This window comes from Myotis daubentonii, chromosome 13 (assembly GCF_963259705.1).
Source record: "Myotis daubentonii chromosome 13, mMyoDau2.1, whole genome shotgun sequence".
Taxonomy (NCBI): Eukaryota; Metazoa; Chordata; class Mammalia; order Chiroptera; family Vespertilionidae; genus Myotis; species Myotis daubentonii.
The window spans coordinates 34,044,804-34,063,587 of record NC_081852.1 but is presented as its reverse complement, the minus strand read 5'-3'; the positions used below and the strand labels follow the sequence as shown (position 1 = coordinate 34,063,587).

Below are 18,784 nucleotides of genomic sequence, written 5' to 3'. Positions count from 1 at the left end.
AGACTTGTATATCTGACCTTTCCATGTCCTTCAGGGATGTTCTCCTACAGTGCCCTTCTTGATTTTAGAGTTTCTGCTGCCACCCCTCTTTTTATTGAGAGTGAAAGTAACTGAGTGTTCTTAATAATTGCTCTATTGCAAAATATGTAAACCAGGTCCATAATGGCTTGTGAGAGCCAGTTATAAAATTTTCAGAAATTTGGCAAGCTGGTTATTTAGCCATCAGTAGATGACTATGGTGGGATTACGTATGTATAAAAATCTGAAAACACAACACAATATTTTTATTTTTTTCTAGAAAGCTGGTTCACCAGGATATCACTTAAAATAACACTAATTATGCCCATCCTTGTCCAAATGTATGAATATGAAGTGCTAATAAAGTAGACATAATTAGGTGAAATTGTCAAGCTGTTCAAGTCATAGCATATTCTTCACATTTCTATCTACCTTATAACAGCCTGCTTCATTGATCTGAAAAAGGTTCCCTAAATTCAAGCTCAAGCTTCAAGGGGGAGATAAAAACCTATATTCTAAAGAAATAAAGAAATAGGTCTGCATTTACATATGCCATCGTCAGCGAACAGAGCAGCTATAGAGCTGAGAAAATTGCAGACCTTTACAACCCAGCCTTTGATTAATGACTTAATTAAAGTGGGATTAATATAACTCTGGTGGTGATGCTAGTTAAAGTAGAAAATATTCTGGCACTCTCCCCTCTACCACTCATTGTAGGAAACATTGATAGCCAGGTGACAGAGTCAGCGACTTGGACACTGGAAGATCTGGAAGAAAGGCTGATGTTTGCAAGCTATGCAATCAAAAATTGAGAAGCAAAGAAATAAAATTTAAGTAACGGCAACTAAGCCAATATATCATATAGTGTACTTCTTATAAAGACCCTTAGGAAAAATGTCTCTCAAGTCTCGGTAACGAGCAAAGCTGACTTCACTTCAATAGTTTTTTAACTTTATGCAGCCTATAATTCTCATAACTAATTCTACTTTCCTTTTTGAATTGATAGCTGGGGGAGATTAGAGCTAAATTTGTGGCCTAAATAACCAATGCATAGAACCATGGGGCACCTAAGTCTGGGTGCTAATCTAAACACAGTATTTATTCTTCCCTTATCTTTATTTCCCTTGGTTTCATTCTTTCAATCTTATTTCACCATTTATAGTCTATGCATTTTTATAAGTCATCATAGGCCTTTTGGTTCTGAAATGGGATATCAACACTAATAAAAGAGAAAAATGGTAATTGGCGTACGAGCTACCCTTTTCATTGGCTAATCAGGGCTATATGCAAATTAACTGCCAACTGAGATGGCAGTTAACTGCCAACAAGATGGCAGTTAATTTGCATATGTAGGCACAATGCAGGGAGGCCAAAGGGAAAGCAGGAAGAAGCCCCCTGCCACTGACAGTGATCGGAAACCCAGGGGGGAGCTAAGAGCTGGGGGGCAGGGCAAAGGCGGCCCTGGGGCCGCCTTTGCCCTGCCCCCCAGCCATGATCGGAGAATCAGGTGCCTTTTTCGCCCTGGCCAGTGATAGCAGGAAGTAGGGGTGGAGCCAGTGATGGGAGCTGGGCACGGTCGAAGCTGGCAGTCCCAGGAGCTAGGGGTCCCTTGCCTGGGCCTAAAGCGAAGCCCACGATCATGGGGCCGCTGCAGCTGCGGGTCCCCGCTGCCCGGGCCGAATGCCTAGGCCAGAGGCATCAGGCCTGGGCAAGGGGCCGATCCTGCGATTGGAGGGTGATGGGGGTCAACGCCTGAGGGCTCCCAGTATGTGAGAGGGGGCAGGCTGGGCTGAGGGACACTCCCCCCCCACACACACCCAGTGCATGGGGATCAGCGGAGCCGCGAGGCCTCCGGGCACCGGCATCAGTGTGACAGGGGGCAGTGCCCAAACCCCCTGAACCCCCTGATCGCCCTGCGGCTCTGTGTGCGACAGGGGGCGGGGCCACAACCTCCCTATCCGCCCTGCTCTGTTCGGGACAGGGGAAGGCGCCCCAACCCCCTGATCATCCCTGCTCTGTGCCTGATAGGGGGGAGCTCCCTAACCCCCTGATCGCTCTGCGGCTCTGTGTGTGACAGGGTGCAGTGCCCCAACCCCCTGATCGGCCCTGCTCTGTGTGTGACAGGGTGTGGTGCCCCAACCCCCTCCCCCCCCGCCCCCCCCCCCCAACGGGTCCTGCTCTGTGTGTGACGGGGTAGAGCCATAACCTCCCCTTCGGCCCTGCCCTGAGTGTGAGAGTGGCGGCGCCCCAACCCCTCTGATGGGCTCTGCTCTGTGAGTGACAGGGGCCAGCGCCCCAACCCCCTGATTGGCCCTGCTCTGTGCGTGACAGGGGGTTGCGCCGCAACCTCCCCATCGACCCTGCCTTGAGTGTGACAGGGGGCGGTGCCCCAACCCCCCAATCGGCCCTACCCTGAGCGTGACTGAGGGTGGCATCGCAACCTCCTGATCCTCCCTGCTCTGTGCATGACAGGGGGCGGTGCCCCAACTCCCCAAATGGCCCTGCTCTGAGCCCGACCAGGGGCTGCACCTAGGGATTGGGCCTGCCCTCTGCCACCTGGCAGCAGGTCTAAGCCAGCAGGTCGTTATCTCCCGAGGGGTCCCAGACTGGGAGAGGGCACAGGCCGGGCTGAGGGACCCCCCCCTCCCTCCCCGAGTGCACAAATTTTTGTGCACCGGGCCTCTAGTAAATATATAAATAACACAGGCTGGAGATGGGCACAGTGGCTGATTCTTTAAAGCACAGTGGCATTTTGTAAGACTTGCAACTTATTTCAAGCTGATATTGAGCCCATTATTTCTGCTTCTACTCAAAATGGCCCTAGGGCTCATGCCATTTTGTAGTTACAGAAACTATCTATCTATCTATCTATCTATCTATCTATCTATCTATCTATCTATCTATCTATGTATATTAGAGCTGGCTAAAATTTCACTTTTCCTCCCATTGTACCGTGACAGATATTTTTATAGGGTCAGATAATTCAGTAACCTTTACAAGACTAGGCAATGGTAGAGAAACCCGCTGGGGAATAGATAGTAATGGGAGTAAGTGCATAGAGCCACAGATACTGATGTTTCCAAACCAAATTTTGTCAGTATGCTTTTTAAAATCAGGTTATTGACAATTAGAAGAAAGATTTTAAGTTTTCTGAACTAATTTAAGGCTAGATTTTGGATAAAAGCCATGACTCATTCACAGCAAATCTAAAAGAGCCATTGCTAATTCAGTAATTACTGTACATGAAAGGCGCATTTTGGGTAGGTATTTGGATTACAATGGGACATATGTTGGAGGACATTTCTCTGTATTCTCTCACATCATACCTGTGAAACCACTGAACCGTCCTGATGCAGGCCAGGCATTGCACATTGCATCCTGTTCTTGAGCAATGATTTTATATATATAATATCTACAGAAGCCTGGCTGGCATGGCTCAGTGATTGAGTGTCAACCTATGAACAAGGAAGTTATAGTTCAAAGACCTAGTGTAACTTCATGTTGACTATGCTTCTTGATATTAGCCAGGTTGCGGGCTAGATCCCCAGTGTGGGGCATGAAGGAGGCAGCCCATTGATGATTCTCTCTCATTATTGATGTTTCTGTTTCTCTCTCCCTCTCCCTTTCTCTCTGAAATCTCTCTCTCTCCTCTCTCTCTCTTTCTCTCTCTCTCTCTCTCTCTCTCTCTCTCTCTCTCTCTCTCTCTATATATATATATATATATATATATATATATATATATATATATGTATATATATATATATAATTTTTTTTTCTCTCAGAGGAGAAAAAAATTCCATGGGTTTCTTTTATTTCTCTATAAAATCATATACCTCTTTCAGAACCATAGGGGAGAAATGCATTTTGTAATAACAGAATGTTTACTCTGTAAAATAGGTCAATAAAAATTGCACTGGCATTAAGTGGGAACATAGTAGAATCTGGTCGTATCTGTGAGGAAAAATATGAAGAAAACATTCCAAACTTTTACTCTGTACATATAGTATTAATATATGGTACAAAATGTACAGATTAAATATCTTATTTTATCTCATAATTGAGGTGAATGTTATTGCCATTCTCCAAAGAAGTAAATTATAAAATGACATGCCCAAGTTTACACAGTGACAGGGCAAGAATTAACTCATTCCACTGAATGCAATATTTTTCTCAACAGTAAGGAGGTATGTGGACACTGGAAAGATAGAGATAAGTAAAGTTCTGTTCTACAATATAAAGAGCAAATGGTTAAGAATTCTCTTTGTATTCAAGTTGGTTGTTTCAGAAAATTTGTTTTTCCCAACCCTGTTTGAGATAAAAACAAAAATAAAAAACACCAATTAAAATTATGTCATCAGTAGCATTAAAAAGTTAAGTTGCCTGTGGCCATGGAAATAGGAGCATTTTTCATATAGATAAATAAATGGATGCATGGATAGGTAGTTATGAATTATGAATCTAATTATGAATCTCTGAAACATCAGTCATGTTCAAAGACCTAGTGTAACTTCATGTTGACTATGCTTCTTGATATTATTTTTGCTTTGATATCATTTAGCATTCTTAACATAACATATTCTTTGTGTTTATGTGATTATCTTTTTTTAAAATGAATGGATAGGCAGTATGTTAGGAAACACATTGTTCACTCTTTTTAAACTTTGTAATGTGTACATAAGTGTACGTGACTGAAATGCACAGAAATAACGAGAATTTTAAAATACACTCTTTCTTCACATTGTTCAAGACAAGAGTTTGCAAAGAAGGCTCTTCTTTTATTATCAAACTAAAATACATAAACATGTAAATGGCAAAAATAGTTACTGATTTTTATCCCCACCCAACAGAATGAGAAATCATTTTTTAAATGGAAATTTATTTTTGAAACATTGTGTAGTAGATAACAATGCATTTTAACTTAAAAGTACTAATTCATATTCTTCATACAGCAACATAATATTTGTTAAAGAAAAACAGGTGTTTGGATAAAGAAATTGGGAAAGCAGTGAATGTGTTGATAATTTCCAAACTATAGACAATGTTCAAGTCTTCCATATATGTGCTTAACTTACCATCCGTTTAAAGTAGATTGCAATAAAAAGAATCTAGAAAGTAAATATTGTTATTATAAAGGTCAATAAATGCAAAATCAAATGAAAAAGCAAAGAATTCCATGTTATCATTTGAGGAGAAACTACCAAAAAAAAAAAAAATAGAGGTCCTCAATATTCTTTTTGAACCTATCCCTTAGCCATATCGCTGTGTTATTTGCAGGCACCAATGGGCATCTGCCCTGAGAATAGATTGTTAGCTCTTTCTGCATATTTTACTAATTGAGTGAAGTGGCAGATAAGCCCCACTTATGGTACAAAGTGCAGAAAGTGAAGCAGAACAAGAAAAAATGCAAGGCTCACAAAAAAAAAAAATGTCTTCCCTCAAGAATCAATATTCATTTTTTTCTGGCTCTATGATACATAAATGCAATTAACAGTATTTTAATAGTTGCTATCAGATCCCATTTGGAAGAATCACTTAGAATAAATAACATGTTTCAACATCCCTGTTACCAATGTGGTCTAACATCATGGATGACATACCACATATAAAATTCAAGGCAAACATTTTTTTTTCTGGATTAAAAAGATCTTTTGGCCAACCTACAGGTATAATTCTATGATGACTCTCAGAGTCTGTAATCAATGAAAAAGAGAAGTCTAGACAGAGAGATTATATTGTGATTTGACGGTCATTGAGTCACAAATATCCTATATGTCAGCTTGATTTTGTTTTTTTCAGTCTTCCTCCCCTTTCCCTTCATGCTTACAACACTGTCTCTTAAAAACAACAGGTTTATAAATATTATAGTCGTATTAGTCCATTCTCAGCGTAACCAGCCAAGATTTGCTATTTTTCTGCCTGATTAAAAGCTGGTACTGATTAAGAACGGCAACAACAAAAAATTGCTATTCCTATCTAGGAAAAATAACTGCCAACTTCTTTATAAACATTTACATAGAAATATCATATATGAAGTATTCTGAAAAGTTTAAACATACTTGGATATCTCCCCTGGGTTCCACAACTTTAATCCTGAGTCAGTTTCATAAAAGAGTGAAAGTCCTTTCAAAGTAACTACTTAAATTTATGTCTAGATTTATGTAATTAGTTGGTAATGCTTTTGCTGCTGAGTATACTTTACCTCAAAATATACTGACCAAATATTTGATTTTTTTTCTCTGTGTAAATACTGTTTATTTTCCTACTATCTCTACTAACTTAGGGTAGGTTAACTTTATGATTGTTTTTACTAAAATGATCATCTTGAAATTGCTGAAATATGTCCGCTGAGTAGCTTGTACTATTTTGCATATTTCATTGTAAAATTGAACTTTACAATACAGTGACATCTCATATCTTAGGGCATTAGTCTTCTGACAAATTCAGGTTTCTAGAACAGTGCTTAGACGTCAATAGTGACCCCAAAAAGCTTCTGAGAGTCACAAAACTTTGATTTTTGAATCCACATATCTGATCCCTTTCTCAGGTTTAATAACAAACAAAACAAACAAAGACACAAACTTTCTCACCAGGAGATTAGAAGTAAACGGGAAGATGCATTTTAGAGAGAGGCACAGTGACAGAATTAGCTAAATATCATAGCCTGAATTTGGACAAAGCAAAAAAAATTCATAAAGCTGTATGCAAAGAGAATCTCATGGGACACTAGTTGAGATGACCCCAGAACATCAGGAAAACATTAAATTATATTTAGTGATCTCTAATTGAGCAAGTAAGAAAATATAATATGCTTAATCTAATTCCTATCTAAAATATTTTATACTAAAAGCAATCACTTTGGTGCTTCAAGAAAGCCCTGGGTTTCAATGGTATAATTAATTTTCAAAATTTAATATGCATATAAACACCCTTGGGATCTTGTAAGAACATGGATTCTTGTTGCGTAGACCTGAGAGTGTGGGCAAGAGTCTATCTTTCTAACAAGCTCCCAGTTAATTCTGATAGTTTTTCTAGCAAGGTATGTATGTAATGTATTAATTTTCAATAATGTCAGATAAATGAGATGTTACTGTATTTGATCTCAAATACTTTTGAAACCTTAAATTAAAACATACTACTCATGTAAGTTGGCAAGTTTGTTACATACAATCCATTCACTTTAGAAATAAGGAAATAGCACTATATTAAACTATTTTAAAAATATGAAACATGATAGCAAAGTAAATGATAGAGCACTATTCAGTCTTTCAACCATATAATAAACATGCATGAGAGAATTTTACTTAAATCTAAACTTGGTCAGTGCTGTGCAAAATTTGAGGTGAGTTGTATGTATAGCATACTGAATCATATTCAATAGAATTTTGAATTCTCTTAAACTATATTGTTTCATCATTTTTATATCTGAAAAGTATGCAACACACAAGGGAAATTTTAAAAGGATACTTTGTTTTCATTTATGTTAATGGTGAAACACTGTGCTTTGTTCCAAGGTTTACCTTTGATTAAAAAAATGCCCGGTGAGCATTTTCTGGTTCTGTGTCTTATGCACGTAAATATTATTTGTGTTAAAATATTCTATAAACTGGATCTGGAAGAAGTGATATGCTATGATATATTTGAAGCTATGGATTTATAGCCTTTATAGGCATTTCACATATTATGTAAATTTTTGATCCTACCAAATTCCTTTATACTGAGTTGATAAAATATTCATGTCTAGTGATATTAGTGTGAAACTTCTCTGATCTTACTACATCTTTCTTACCGAAATTGTGGTTCTAGAATCTAGATGCATTATGGCCAATTTGACCCTTTCCTATCTCAGTAACATTTTACTGAGATTTCTGTGATGCTCCAAATAATTATTTAACTTCAGATGGCTAAACAAAATTGCCAATTATGTTTGGTACGAAGAGCATTTGTCGTGTGTATTTATGTGTAGTGAGTGGGACACCAGGGAAAATTGTAAATGATATTTATAAAAGAGATATGACCTCAGTGTTCCTTAAAAAGTCAACATATACACATGTAAAAACTTAATCTTTATACTAGACAAAAAGGGAAATAGACTCATGATTCTAAATCACTTACAGAAGATTCCCACACTTACTATCACTTTGTCATTCTATCTTCCAGTTAAAAAATCAGCAGGTATAGACAGCAGTTGTATAAACCCACTATCTGTAAAATCCTAGTCTAATACAAAATTTTCCCCATTTTTTTTTAATGAAAAGTAAAATGTACTAAAAAAATTCTAGGACGCTAGAGATGACAACTTATGCCAACCAAAAAAAATATATAATTACTTAGTAAATTATTTCTTGTTTATTAAAATGAGAAAAAATGCAAGCCCCACTAAGACAACTAAATATTTAAATGATATATTATCTTGTGAATTGAGAGTCTGTCCCAAAAGATTTTCTGGGAAGAACAATTAATTGATACAAATGTCAGTGCAAATCTGTCAATTTTTTAATTTTAAAGCATATTGTTCAAAGTTTTAGCTTGTGTGCCTGATACAAATCCCATACATTATTTTCTCAGTGACAATAAAAAGCACAGTTTATTAAAAACGGAAGTAAAAATGAAAATACTTTTCTGTAAAAATCGGTCACAGTTTTGTCATTGGTATGTGGAGGTTGTTCCAAGGGCCCATCCAAAGCTCCTCCTCCTCTGACTGCGTGTGGTCACTATGGAATTCCAAAGCTTCCTTGATGCTCTTACTGTCAATCACCGACTCCTCTTCGACTGTGCTTTTCACCCTGTTCCCCAATGGCTTCACGGCTGTACTGTCAGTCCCCAGTGGGCAAGGGGCAAATGTAACCAGAGTTGGTCTTGTGTTCATTCTCTCAGTAGAAAATGGCCCCTTTGACAACGTGTTCAGGGGGATGTTCTCCTCATGGGTCACTGCCAACTTGTCCAGTTTCTTAAAATGCCTCCCCAGTCGCACAGGGGAAGCAACTTGAAAGTTATCCATGAGGCAGGCACGGCGGGTTCTCACCACAGAACCGTTCTGTGCAATGTATATGTTGCCATTGATGTTACTGTGGATATTCGGATGGTGAAGACGGGTTCTCTGGCACTCAGGAGCGCTGTCTTCTCCAGTTGAGCTAGTTTCATAATCTCGATCAACAACTAACTTGATCATTCTTTTTCTTGCCCACTGTCAAAATAGAAAAAAAATAATAAGTGAGATAGGATCAAAGGAATGAAAAGGGCAAAAATGACAATGTCTGTCCAGTTCCAACCTTTGCAAAAAAGCTATCAAAGGTATATAAATCGAAAGAAGTAGAGGGAAGCAACTCTTTATTTACACCAGTTTCTTTCCCACCAATTCTTCATGGAGCTTACAGTTTAATAACTTCTGAAGAAAGTGTGGATGAGTTGGGAAGTAGACACTTATTTTAGGAAGCACATGTATTCTTTTAGATAAAATTGCTGCTTTACAAGATAATATGCTGCATAGCATTAGTATATTCTGTTCAGACTAATATTTCCATGCCCAGTAGTGTAAAGATATTTTTAAACCCACATTGTTCTAATTCCTAATTAACCCTTCATTGTTGTTTCATGTATTTTGTATAATTTAGTGCTTTTATTCCATTGAAGTGTCCTGGTTTTCTGGGTCATCACATTGAAATTCATGTTAACTTAAAAGAAACTATTTTCCCATCCTGAAAACTAATTATTATAAACGTTCCTTTTGTAAGCAGCTGAAACACAATGGGCATTTTCACAAATTTACTTTTCTCTTATCATTCCACATTAGAAACGGCCTGGAGCAAAGGTCAAACAATACTAGGTTATTCTCAAAACGGTATTACAGTTTCAGGATATGTGAATTCCCAGCCCATTGCCCTAAGGAAGCTATGCTTTTTGATTTTCAGATATATATCTTAAAATTGTTATGTTTACTTACCTATAAAAATTGCATAAATGTTATTACAATTTAATTTTTCTAAGTTCACTTTAATTCATATCCACAACAGAATTGTAGGAAATTGAATTTTTTTAAAAAAAGTATTTTATTTAACTTCTAATATTTGAAAGTGCCAACTACAAATCAGCTTGAACCTGTTCATGATATTTATGATAATATCTTTGCCAGGTGAAATGTACATATATGCAAACATGCAAAAGACGACTTTTAGAGATTTCATTTGTTGCAGCTTGTCCTTAGGAGTTATTTATTTTTTAAAAAATATATTTTATTGTTTCTTTACAGAGAGGAAGGGAGAGGGATAGAGAGTTAGAAACATCAATGAGAGAGAAACATCCACCAGCTGCCTCCTGCACACTCCCCACTGGGGATGTGCCCGCAACCAAGGTACATGCCCTTGACCGGAATCAAACCCGGGACCCTTGAGTCCGCAGGCCGATGCTCTATCCACTGAGCCAAACCGGTCAGGGCAGGACTTATTTTTAAAAGATGATATAAAATCCATCATATGTATTCATATAATACATTTCGATAGAGAGGGCATCCTTGTAAGATATAATGCCACATTGCATTAACAGAAATCCCACTAGAGATATTGATTAACTGATTGCATGTCATGTCTTCTAAATTACTACTATAGGATAGATGAGTCTGTTTAATCCTCTACTCTACTATACACATCTATGTGGGTAGCATATATATTCACGTTTCTGGCATGTTTCTAATCTTAAGTCAGATCAAAATCGTGATCAAGTTCCTCCCCGTCAAGTGTCATTCCAGAGAGCACACAGAGGGCACGGCACACAAGAGCACTCATCACTGCAAAACTGCCACCTACTGTGAGCGCTTCTACAGGGCCGTGCTGTAGCCCTCGGCGCCTGCTCCCGGGGGCGTCCTTTGGCTGGCGCTCCTGCTTTGGTCGTACTCTGGCACCTGAAAGCCCCAGGGGCCTCCAGACTGACTTTCGCTACTACTGGTGCTACTGGACGATTCCGACTCCTCCTCACTCTCCACCCCTCCTTCCACCGAGGCCGATTCCACGCTGCCCTCCTCAGTCACGTCTGGAGGTTCAAGGTCAGTTGGTTCTTCTAGGGCGGCCGGCTCACTTTCCTCTCCTTCTGCTGGGGCTGCTTCCTCTTCTACCTGCAGTTCTTCCGGCTCTTCAGGCGGCCGCTGTTTTTTACCTTTGACTTCCACGACTTCTTCAACAACAGGCCGCCTTCTTGCAAGAAATATGTTCTTCCTCGCCTTTTCTCCTTCTGACTCTGTGGACGACCCTTCCGATTCAGGGGTCGAACTTTCCTCCTCCTCCTCCGGCGTCTCTGACTCCGACTCCTCTTCTGTCGTCTCAGAATAACTGAACTCGGATTCTGTTTCCGTGTATTCGGTATAGTCGCTTGAGGTTTCCTCCTCTGATTCCACTGTGCTCTCCGTGGCTGCTTCCTCTTGGTCCAGGGTGAGTTTCAAATAATCTTTGTCTTCTTCCGCAAGGCGTCTCTGCCACTCTTCGCCCTCCAGGACAACGATGCCTCTTCTCTCCGCGAGCCCCTTAACTTTCTTAAAAATCATTGGGAATATCCTGGCTCTCTTCCACGTGGTGTGGGTAGGCTCAGCTGCTGGTGGCTTTTCAATAGTGACAACTACTTCCTCCTCACTAGGCTCTCTAACTTCAACTGTGGGCTTAACTTTCTCTTCCTGAAAATCACAAAAATGCAAGTGAAGTGTCAGCTGGGGGACGGTTATGATGTGGCCTTGTCCCACATAAGTTAAGCAGGCGTGAATCTGCAGGTGGCAGCCTCATGCACGTTATATAACTGCTCTTAAGTAAACAGCCTCATCGCTACCTACTGTTTTACCCAACGTATGTACACGGAACGTGACCTAACAAAAGTGAATTATTTTATATTGGCTTGTCTTAATGACAGCAAATTTAATGCTTTCTCATTTTTTTTTCTTATACAAAACTTATTTTGCATCTCATATCGAAGGAGAGAGAAATAATCATAATGCCTGCCCTCTCTCACTTGTAGACTTTAATATTTTTATGTATTTCCTTTACTAATATTTTAAATAAGCAGGAAATTTTACTGTTTTCTTAACTTTTGAACAGGATAAAGCTCTGATATTTCTCTTAATTTTGAACAGGATAGCACTATGGTATTTCTTTGTTGTGTGCATGTTTTTTAAAATAAATGTTCAAGTAAATATTTCAGAATATAAGAATAAACTATGAATGTAAGAATTAACTATGCACAACTCACGCTACTTTAAACATAAACATTTCATTAAATATTGGTGACAATATTTTACTTTTCTCATAACTGAAAGATGGAGACTATACTCTCTACATTGTCCTGCACACCTAAAAAAAATTGTAGACTGTACTTTTCGCAAGTTTTTAGATATGCTGGACAATGTAGAAACAAAAGTAAACATTGTTTTGTGCAATCTTTGATATATTTTAATATTATTTATGGGGGAACATTTAAGATGTTAGAAAATATAATTTTATTGCAGCTTTATACCTCGTGTCTAACATTTTATAGAAGGATATAAAGTTATATAAAATTAATTTCCTTCTACAGACAAGACAATGGTCAGCGTTATTAAATTTCTATGGAAAACATGTATTAAGTGAACAGAATTTCTGATTTTTGGAAAATTTTGTAGCCCGCTATGCAAGTATGGTTAACAAATTGTTCTTGGATTATTAATCTTACAGAAGAAAATTACAGTAATTACCTCTTCTTCCTCCTCAGCTTCACCAACCACCTCACCATATTCCTCTTGTTCAGCCGGTGGTAACAAGCGACGGCGACTTCCATATTGAGGCATTTCATACCTGTAATAGAAACTTACAACTTTAAACCATTTTTTTTTATGTGATCTAGGTAGGTTTTACCATGACTGTTCTTTTTCTTCATCATTCAATCAACAGATACTTATACCTAACTTATTAAGCACCTGGTAAACTAATTACAAAACCAAAAGGTAGGTACTACAACCTGATGACCAATGATTTTTGCCATAATGGTATCCTGGAATAACAATAAAAAGAGTCAAGTTATTTCAAAGTAAGTTTTGGGTAAGTCTTTAGGCATATTGTTCCTTAACTAATTGAAAAATTTAGGACACAAAATAGGTTCTTTCTAAAAGTATAATGGCTTATTCAGAACAAAAAGTCTATCTTCACAGTAAAGCTTTGCTTCAAACATGATCTGTAATGGTCATTACATTTCTCTACTTTATTTTTAGAAAGCAACTTATGTGTGTAGAAATGCTTATTACTAAATTCTGAAGTATGTTTTTTGGGCAAATCTTGAGGGTGACTGGTTAGATGAAATGTTAAACATATCATATAAACAATGATGAATTCAGGAATTGAGCAAATATGATGTCTATTTTCCCCCATTTACATAATTTTGAATAATTTTTACTGCATTCTTAGAGTTGTAGTCAATATTAACATAGAACATCAAAACGGAATTCAATATAGAAAAATGGTTAAAACCTTACTGAATCTAAAACTAGATATGTTACTTATTTTCAAATATGTAACAAATAAAATGACACATAACATGAATGATAGCAATAATCATTTACTAATCATTGTTATTCATAAAAATATTAAGATACTGCATTTAAAAAATCTGAAAATGTACCCATGCTCATAACTGTAATAATCTTGTCCATATTCCTGGCCAGGATCAATTCCAGACTCCATGGATAACTCCTATTTTTCAAAAAGAGAAATTGTATTTTGAAAACAAATTCTTATTACATTTCAACTCAAAGTCAGATTTCCAGACCTAGAATTCAATGACTCTCAAAATGCTCCTGTCAAGATAACTTTAATTACAAATGTTAGTCAAACATATCTAAATGTGTGTTTGTTTTTTTTTCTGGCTATGATTGTTTTACATAAAATAAGGTTGTTTTTAGAACTGAGAGGGTAAATATGGAATTTTTTATGAAGGTAAACAGGATACAGATGAGCCTATCAGTTGTTTTAAAACTATCAAAGGCAGTTAATATTTTACTCTATTTTAACATATTATTAACAGACTTTAGCCTTGAGAAAAATTATAGCGTTATCTTTATCATTGTTTCAGTTTCCTGCTAACTGTCGTCTAGTACCCTGAAGACTTCTACTTTTCAAAAGCTATTCTTAAGAAAAGATCTGATAATTACATTAACATGTGATATTTCCCAAGGATGTTTATATTTTAAAACATACTAGATTTAATTAAATGTAATTAAACCAATAAAAGCCCTTTCAAGGTTTCTATTTCTAAATTCTAGACAATCATTTTTTTTTTGTCCAACTCTTAAAGAAAGGTGTTTTTTTCCTGAGATACACATACGAAGCTAGTTTTAAATAACTAAATTCAATTTTATTACATTTCCCTTTTAAATTCTATTTTAACGTTTAAGTAGGTTGAACAAGTTAAATTAACTTTGCCATGAAGTGAGAAAAGGGAAGGAGGAAAAAGTAAAGGTATCCACAGGAAAATAGGTTGGTACTTTATTTTTAAAGTCATCTATTTTTTATAGAATTAATTCTGTTGGTTCAAGGAGATAAAAGTTCTCTGAGACCATAATATATCATTAGAAAAAAAATGAAATTCACAGCCTGAATAATTGTCAGTTGTGCTCTGTTTGGCAAACAATTTTTTTTTAAATCTTCACTTGAGGATATTTTTTCCATTGCTTTATAGAGAGAGTGGAAGTGTGTGTGTGTGTGTGTGTGTATGGGGGGTGGGGTGGGGGGAGAGATCACTGTGAGAGACACACATCGGCTGGTTGCCTTTTGAATTAGCCCTAAGTGGGGCCAGAGATCAAGCCTGCAACCCAGATACATGCCCCTGACCAAGAATCAAACCTGAAACTTTTTTTTTTTTTTTGGTGGAGGCTGATGCTCTAACCATTAAGCTGCACTGGCCAGGGCCAACAAACAATTTTTTTAAAAAAAATTGAATTTGTTGTAGTAATTCTAATCAGAAATTGCTATAAAAAATCTGGAGTTAGATTTCTGTTGAAAAATAAAATGGCAACACTGGTCTCATATTTTCACATGTCATGAATTTTGTTAGTGGTACTATTCCTTATAGCAATCATGGTCTCTACTAGTTACTGCTGTGTTCTCAACCATACAGTGTTACTTCTGTACCCAGAGTCACAATAGGATCCCCCATCTGCTCTTCTGTTTTTACATCTAATAAATTCCATTCACTTCATATTACTTCCCTAGATGTTTATTTTAGCTTGCAGTCCCTCAGCTTTACTAATAGACAATGTGATGACTGCAGTTTACAAATGTTTTGTGAAACAACTGTAACAGGATCCGTTTTTGCTGTTAAAACTGCTGCAGTTTACCCACCAAAATAGCTAAGAATAAAAAGAAAAAAAAATCACCAATACCATGTTTTGGCAGGGACATGGAGCACTGGAACTTTCATATCCTTTTAGAGAGATTATCAATTAGTCAAACCCTTGGGGAAATGCTTGACAATACTGCTAAAGTCAAATAAATGCATATCCTGTTTCACAGAAATTCAATGTAGTTCAATTTATATACCCAACACAATTTTGTACAATTGTACACCAAAATACAGTATTCACAACAGCCAATGACTGGAACCAATGAACAAGTCCACGAGGTAAACACACTAAAACAGAGGTGAATCTCCCACACAGAATGATGAGCAAAAGAAGCCAGGTACAAATGAAGCCTATTATTCTATACTATTCTTCTCAGGGAAATTAAAAACAAACAAACAGAAAGCTAATATGTATATTAGGAGCCAGGTGAAAAGTTTTCAATTAGCATTAATCACAACTCAGATAACGCTCACGGCCTACGATGCTGCCAATGCACAATGAATGCCTACATTTAGAAAAAAAAGGAAATCCTATAATTTATGACAACATGGATGGACCTTGAGGGCATTATGCTAAGATGGACAAGCCAGACAGAGACACATACTGCACGGTATGGTATCACCTTATATGTGGAATCTAAAACATATTTAAATAAAAAGTCACACTCATTGAGACAGAGTAGAAAAGTGGTTGTCCGTGGCTGGGGTGTGGGAAATAGGGAGAGGTTAGTAAAAAGGTTAAAAACTACCAGATGAATGGGGTCTGAGGTTCTAATGTAAAACATGGTGACTATATTTGATAACATTGTATTCTATAATTGAAATTAGCTTAGAGGACAGAATTTATATGTTCTTACACATAATAAAAGCGAAATAAGTGAGGTGATAGTTGTGTTAATTAACTAGAGAGGGGTCTCTTTTCACAACGTATACATGTATCAAATCACCACAATCTACACATTAAATATTTTATAATTTTGTCAATTATAATTCAATAAAGCTGAAATGAAATATGTATGTGTAGCATTAAAATATTTATCTTGGAAAAGCAAAGAGACCAGGTGAGTAGTCAGGGAAAGGGGAAATAATCTGAGTGTTGAAGTTGACAGGTTTTCTGGAGAGATGCTAGGACGTGTGCGCTCTGTGAATACTCATCTATTAAACCGTGTGATTTGTACCCTTTTAGGCTGAAGTTTTTTTCCAACAAAAACTGTACATGGTGGGAGAGTCGGAAATGAGGTAGAGAAAGACCAATAAGAAACTGGAAAAAGGTAAAATACATATATCATATTGGTAGGCATAGACTTTGGAGGCATTTATTACCCAAAGTAATATTACTGGTTTCAATAAAGTGAATAGGTCTCAGAAATAATACTCTTAAACTAATTGTCTAATATACGTTTGATCTAATACATACAGAGTCGGAGAATAGACCGCCAAATGATTTTAACGTCGAAACCTAAATGTCCAGCAATGGAAGAATGGATAAAGAAAATGTGGTATATACAATGGAATGTCATTCAGCCTTAAAAAGACAGAACTCCGACCATATGCAACACCATGGATGAACCTTGGGAACATATGTTAAATGAAAAAAGCCAATCATAGAAAGACACAAGCAGAATGATTTCACTTTTATGAGGTAGGCAAAATAGTCAAACTCAGAAGCAGACAGAATGATCATTGCCAGGGGTGGGGAGGGGGACAAAAGTGGTATAAAGTTTCAATTAAGAAGTTCTAGAGATCTACATTTTGCTTATAGCTGACCATATTATTACATACTTAAAAATGTAAGGGAGGAGATCTCAAGTTAGGAGTTCTTACAATTATTTTGAAGTTGAATTTTAATAACTTAGCAATAATTAAAAATAAATATTTATGTAAACAATGCAACTGAGTATATCCCAGATTTTGAAGTTAGAATAAAATAAATTTTTTAGACATGTACTTCTTTTTCCTAAAGGAAGAATAAAACTCAACTCTTGCTAGGTACACCATATATCTGGCATCAGGTGCCTTTAAGAAAATAAATAGAAGCAACTGGGAAGGAACCAGGAAACTTAGCCCTTGACACTATTAGTCTTCTGTAATCTGAGTTGGAAAGGAGGAATAGGAGCCAGTACAAGAGAATAACCTGAAGGGTCCCTCTTGGAGTCTTAGGCCACACATTACTGAAGGGCAGAGCATCACCTCTTCAGGAAAAAAAAAAAAAAAAAAGACCTGGTGACCATTCAGATTCCCGAGTCGCTGGAAGAGAGACTGAAATTCTCCATGCAGCCCTTGTTACCCTTAGCAGGTGAATCCCAAATTTAGGACATCATGCTCAGTAGCATATTAAAAAGTGATTTTATGGGCAGATAAAACACTAAATGTTATTTTTAAAATTTATTTTTGCTAAGAGAAGAAAATTTTATATAGAGAAGACATAGGAAATTAACTTCTTGACTAAACAAACAAACAAAACCCCACAAAAAACTACCATTTACTGATTTTCTTCCTGCTATGTTCAAGTTGCTGGGCTGGGAGTTAATATGTTAAATTTTTACTGCCTACACTTTATAGAAGATGAAATTGATGCTCAGGAGGGTTGCATATCTTGATTAAAGTCTTGTATCCAGTAATTGGTATTTGGATTTTAACACTGAGCTATCATATGAAGATGTCTCCATGGAAATTTTTGCTAAGAATTTATGTAAGTTGAATATTCCTGACATACAACTTCCGAATTGTGGAAAGTAAATTTTAACCATGAAATCTCTTTAGCAAAATGAAGATTCTTTTATTAAGGAAATTGAATAATTTTTTAAAGTAGAGCTTATAAAATACTAAATTTGCGAAAGATGTGTTTATATAATATTGCTTTTTTTCTAAAAATATTTAGCAGTGTAAGCGCTAAATAAATGTAGATAATATATATTTATTCTCCGACTATGCATATCTTCTTCTCATTGCAGAAGCAAATGACATAGGCATTTTGAAATAGATACCCAATGGCAGTATTTTGAGTCACATTTAAATGATTAAAAATTGTGAATTATAACCAATTTTTTTACCTTTTCTTATTTCAGTACAGATTTCTGCATTCTTCAAACTTTGCCTAATCTAAATCTGATCTAAAGAACAATTCTATGACAAGTGACTGATCAGGTTTGTGAATTATTTCATTCAATGATACCTTGCTTTTATTAGGACTAAAATTTTTGTCTAATTCCCAAAGAATAAAGCAAAAGAAAAAAAAAGAATTTTAGCCACCAGCAAGCAGTAAGGAGGTGATTTGCTCACTAGTTTATTTATTTTAATTTAAAACCATCTTTTCTCTTTCTTGTGAAATTACGCCACATTGGCAGCTACCCACTCTGCCTACCTGTATGGTGGACATTAATGTCACAAAGTAGCATGAGGACAGTGAGGTTGAAAGGAGAAA

At 36.7% G+C, this 18,784-nt stretch overlaps 1 protein-coding gene and 1 pseudogene across 2 annotated transcripts in view; both read right to left on the bottom strand.

The window, feature by feature from the left end:
- Positions 1 to 6,578: 6,578 nt before the first annotated feature.
- PCDH15 (protocadherin related 15) overlaps positions 6,579 to 18,784 on the bottom strand; it is a 681,342-nt gene continuing 669,136 nt past the window's right edge. The window contains exons 35-37 of one of the 2 annotated variants that reach the window (XM_059662693.1): positions 13,642 to 13,712; positions 12,722 to 12,821; positions 6,579 to 9,202 (exon numbers count right to left, since the gene is read on the bottom strand). In XM_059662693.1, the coding sequence (XP_059518676.1) occupies positions 8,651 to 9,202; positions 12,722 to 12,821; positions 13,642 to 13,712 (723 nt within the window). In that variant the 3' untranslated portion in view covers positions 6,579 to 8,650. The remainder of the gene's footprint in view (positions 9,203 to 12,721; positions 12,822 to 13,641; positions 13,713 to 18,784) is intronic. The other variant, XM_059662692.1, reaches the window with a different exon arrangement.
- Positions 15,742 to 15,863, bottom strand: LOC132215070 (U4 spliceosomal RNA; annotated as a pseudogene).